General features: G+C 45.3%; 1 protein-coding gene across 2 annotated transcripts; it reads right to left on the reverse strand.

Moving 5' to 3' along the window:
• Window positions 1–204: 204 nt before the first annotated feature.
• On the reverse strand, window positions 205–4,540 carry asb1 (ankyrin repeat and SOCS box containing 1). Of its 2 annotated transcripts, none has more exons than XR_011980012.1 (6): window positions 4,351–4,540; window positions 3,961–4,102; window positions 2,132–2,434; window positions 1,537–1,919; window positions 700–979; window positions 205–612 (listed from the first exon to the last, which is right to left on the reverse strand). XR_011980012.1 is itself a non-coding variant. In XM_072685605.1 (6 exons), exons 1-5 carry the CDS (start codon window positions 4,454–4,456, stop codon window positions 810–812), a joined length of 1,104 nt encoding a protein of 367 aa, XP_072541706.1. In that variant the 5' UTR covers window positions 4,457–4,540; the 3' UTR covers window positions 205–612; window position 809. The 2 variants fall into 2 exon arrangements, 1 of the variants encoding a protein (XP_072541706.1); XM_072685605.1 differs by having other exon boundaries at window positions 809–979.
• Window positions 4,541–4,761: the final 221 nt, after the last annotated feature.

Here is a 4,761-nt window from a genome sequence, read left to right on the forward strand (position 1 = left end):
CTGCACTTCCTGCACTGAATGGTAATTAAGTTTATAGCCAAAACATGATTCATCATATGACTAAAAAACCACAGTTGTATTTTAAAATCTGAGAGGCTAACAAGAGTACCCTGGGTCACAGAGAACGAAGATGCGCTGTGTAAAAGCATTCTCAAACGAAAAGGAAAATCTGTACTGCAGGTTTTCTCACATGGGAACACAGAGTGAGAGGGTAAACATAGTTTATTAGTTTCAATTAAGGCAAAGGCAATGTTTAAAAAATGTCTATGCATAATATCAATACAAAACATCAATTAAAGTTGATGAAAATCATTTTCCACTTCCACACCACAGTGACAATAGCCAGAAATAAATAAACAAGTCTTCCTTAAATATATATACAGTTAAGGAGATCATTTTGACTGAACTACATGATTGTGAAGAGTGGATATGGTTCCACTGTATATCAGATAATTATGTAGACTGAAATAGGATATCACACAGCAAGTACACTTGTGTAAAGAAAGACTGGATTTCTGATATTTACCAACATGCTTGACTCACAGAACGTCATGCTGTGAAAGTGGTGGGTAGTGTGTGCCTTCCGAGACAATGCTGATCGCCACCCAAGGCCTGTGTGAGAAGTGTTAAAACAGCATAAAGCAAATGTAGCAGCAGCAGAACACTGCATAACTCACAGACCAGTGGAGCATTACCTACCGTCCACTAAAAAGTACCAGAGTCCCATGAAAATGAAGGTCTTATTAAGGGCTTAGGGCTTAAGATTCTCGGTTTGTGAAACATCTGTAGAATAGGTGATTGTTCACACCTCATTCGAGAGCCAGTATGGAGGACACAGCCAGCCCACAGAAGTCTCTGTGGAGCAGAAAATTCTTGATGGCATCAGGCAGAGGCAGGCTGGAGATGTGCCGCAGTCGATGCTTGCCCATGGCCTGACGGATGTTTATGCGACACAGATCAGTCAGCCTCCTTGGACATCCTGAAAAAGGGCACAGAAAGCACCACAGCTCGACACAGCCATGAACATCATTCAAACTACATACATTAAAGCAGGGTCTGGGTGACAAAATGCACACAGTTTTCTACTTACTTTAGATGGAGACAATCAGCAAAGTTTTATTCTCTTCTGTAGTCCACAGCAAGTTGTATTGTATCCTGAACCACACTGACACGTGTTCATGCTCTTAATGAAGACCTGGTTTTGGTTTGAGCAGATTATCTAGGCATGTATGTACTGAAATTATGTGGGGGACTATTGACGTCTAATGTTTGGTAGCACCAACGCTAAAGAAGCAATATTTGGACATCAGTAAAACTGTAAATTAGATACAGAATATACAGAATATAACTATTAATTCATATATTTATTTTTTGTTTGTGGAGGTCAGCCCATGATATCATTTCTGATATGCTTAATCAGCAACGTAATTGTCTAAATTAGATTTTTTTTTGTCAAGGTCTAAACTCCTCCTGTGATACCTAGTTCAACACTAGGCGTAATGAAGTAAGCATCCTTTAGGGACAGATAAAACTTACTCCTGGCCTCTTGGTAGACGTGTAAGGCCTCAGCGTTGATCCTCACCCTTCCCATCGTCTCCGGGTCAGGTTCCTCCCAGGGCACGAGTTGTGGATCAGCCCCATGCTCCAGCAACAGCCTAACAAATGCCGGCTCACACCCATGCCTGAGCACAGCGTCCAGAAGGCAGGAGGCCAGGCCTCGGGCCAGTGCCTCGCGGCTCACGGGGCCGGTGTAGTTGTAGTTTGGGTTGGCGCCAGCCTCCAGAAGCAGCCGGAAACAGTTCAGGTGGTGGTAGGCAGCACTGATGTACAGGGGGCACACCACCAGCGTGGAGAGGGTGCGGGCACTGAAGAGAGGCCTCGGTCCCAGCTGGTGGTCCACGTCCACATCTGCATTGAACCTGGGGAGTCACACAGCATGCACTGGTTAAACTGAAGAGGAGGCATCCGGAGCTGGGATCCTGCTCATGGTCATGGCTCTTGTTATCATGCGAGCTATTATGTAAAACTGAATGTGGAAATTTTATATCAAATTTTAATTTAACTACAGAGAACATAGATCAGACTTTGAGATCCTCTTAAAATGCATTACACAGAATGCTGGCCCTCTCACCTGATCAGTTCTTGCAAGATGTCTACTCTGCCCACTCGAGCAGCATGATATAAGGGTGTGCTGCGGTGGTGTCTGCTGCCGTTGGGGTCAGCGCCAGCCTCCAGCAAGATCCGAACGCAGTCCAGGTGGCCATTTACCACAGCTACATACAAAGCAGTCTGGCCCTTCACGTCTACCAGGTCTACCTCTGCCCCCTGTCCGATGAGGAAGTCCACGCAGTCGCCGTGACCAGCAGTAGCCGCAATACGAAGAGGGGTGCAAGGTAACCAGCCACAGCACCACACTGATTTCTCATTGATCCGCCTGTGTCGACAGAAGCATGAAGAAAAAAAAGACTAGACGTTATCAAGCAAGCATCTCACTGTGGTTCGTTCAAGTCCAAGAGAGAGATGGTTTTGGGTTTTGTAACCCTTTCCAGCCCACTTATTGAGACCTCTTGCACTACACTGTTAAAAGTATAAGTATTCAAGTAGTTTGAATCTGTAGAGGAACCTTCAAGTTCAGATGCAAACAGTATTAATCCATAGACCCAAACTGATTTGTTGTGTCACCAGTCCAAGCTGGCAGAGGTGGTCTAATGGTCTGGGGAATATTTCCTTGGCACACTCTAGGTTATTAATACCAGTCAATCATTGCTTTAAAGCCACAGCCTATTTGAGCATTGCTGCAGACCATGTTCATCTTTTAACAGTTACTTCCAGCATTATAAGTCAAGTCAAGTCAAATTTATTTGTATAGCGCTTTTTACAACTGTTGTCGTCACAAAGCAGCTTTACATAATTAGTACTTAATAAAGAACAGAGACAGAGAAGAAAGAAGAAATAACATGAAGGGTCAAAGACCCCCGTGAGCAAGCCAACGGCGACAGTGGCAAGGAAAAACTCCCTCAGAGCTGGAGGAAGAAACCTTGGGAGGAACCAAGGCTCACAAGGGGGACCCATCCTCCTCTGGCCAGACTGTTTTAAACATTAATGGTAAAAATTACCAAAGCAGATACAACAGAAAGTTGATAGCGGTGATATTAATAGTGGCAGACAGCCACGAGTCCATCTAGGTTTCAGCACGGCCACCAAACAGGCAGCAGCGGCAGGCGGGTGAGCCATGGGTGGTGGCGGGTTGGGGGGGACCCGCTGGCCGGACTGGTAGGTGGCAGCTGGTTAGACGCATGGTAAATATATCTGACCATGTCCATGCAAGAGTAATCTTAAATTGGTTTAATGAACACTACAATGGGTTCGGTGTTCTTCAGTGGTGGTTCTTCCCAGCCACCAGATATTAATTATGTAGAAAACCTTTGGGATGTGGCAGAACATGTACAAAATTCAATCTGCATTAATTGTGTGATGCAATCATGTCCATGTGGACTGATATCATTAGAAAATACTGAGGCTGTTTTGAGAGCAAAAGGGAGGCCCTATCAGTATAATGTTTTCCTAATAAAGGGCTTGGTAAGTGTATGCTACATTTATATCCACAATGAATTTAACAGCATTAAAAAACACTAAGAAATGGATGCTCTAGGGCAGCTATGGGTTACCATACCTAATGTCACGCACTAGCCAAAGGGGTGCAAAGCCTGTCATTGGGCTGTGAAGCTAGGAAACTAATGGAGCACCATCAAATATAACTAGGAGGAGTTGAAGAGATGAGTGTGATCCTGGAGTAATCATCTGTACAACCTGACCTCACTATTGCTCTTGTGTCTAAATGCAATCAGATCCTCACAACAATGTTTCCACATAAAGCCTTCAGATCAGCAGAGGCTGACAGAAGAAGGGCTGCGTGTTAACGTCACGTCTGTCAGTCTGTGAGAGGAGGGTGGGGCTCACTGCTTGAAAGAGTCTTCCTGCAGGAGGCTCTTGATGGTGTCCAGGTCTCCTACATAGGCAGCGTTGTGTAGACGCATGTCCTCACACTGCTCCAGGGGCTTATCACAAAACTGCTCCTGCAGCCATTCCTTTAGATTACGACCTGAGGAGGAGAGCGTGAGAGAGACAGACAGGAAGATAGAGATCTTATGGAGATTTATGGTGTGGTTGTGCATCTCCATGACACCTACATTATGAATTAGGGTTAAAATATATTCCCCCAAAGATGAAAACATGTAACAACTGTAATCATAAAGACCAATGTCAGGGACTGTGAGCTCTCTGAGTGTGTAGACAGACACGCCGGTGGTCTGTAAACCGTGCCCACAGCAGTAACATGGACCCCGTTACCTGCCACAGCGCTGCTGGCTGAGTGGGAGACAGTGACCAGCGGGTAGTTCATGTTGGGCGGCTCATCATCAACATCCCCCTCCAGAACGCCGCCGCCTTCAGCCATCTCTCCTCGGCTGTTTCTGGCAGCGCCGCTGCTTTAGGTGCGGTTTTTGAGCCGGATGTTTTGGCTCGGCTCGTCCTTCGCTGCGCTCCTATTGGCTGAGGGTGAGGTACACTTCCTGCCTGCTGTTATGGCGCTTCGGCGGTGACATGGCTGCGACCAGTGTCGAGTTTAATCACTGGTGAATTTTATTGATTTTATGTTTCAAATCAGTGTTTAATATTCATTTATTGATCATATATGAGTTAATGTTCAGAATTCCTCAGATTTTAATGCCTAAAGATGAGGGATTATCTATAAAAACAAGA

Source organism: Salminus brasiliensis, chromosome 8, assembly GCF_030463535.1.
Source record: "Salminus brasiliensis chromosome 8, fSalBra1.hap2, whole genome shotgun sequence".
NCBI lineage: Eukaryota > Metazoa > Chordata > Actinopteri > Characiformes > Bryconidae > Salminus > Salminus brasiliensis.

What these genes read in the sequence shown, in the direction of transcription:
- asb1 (XM_072685605.1), bottom strand. Translation starts at nt 4,456, where the DNA reads ATGGCTGAAGGCGGCGGCGTTCTGGAGGGGGATGTTGATGATGAGCCG. An exon ending in AGCCAGCAGCGCTGTGGCAG is followed by an intron (nt 4,103 to 4,350) that starts GTAACGGGGTCC and finishes TCTCCTCCTCAG; the next exon opens with GTCGTAATCTAAAGGAATGG. An exon ending in ATCTTGCAAGAACTGATCAG is followed by an intron (nt 1,920 to 2,131) that starts GTGAGAGGGCCA and finishes GTGACTCCCCAG; the next exon opens with GTTCAATGCAGATGTGGACG.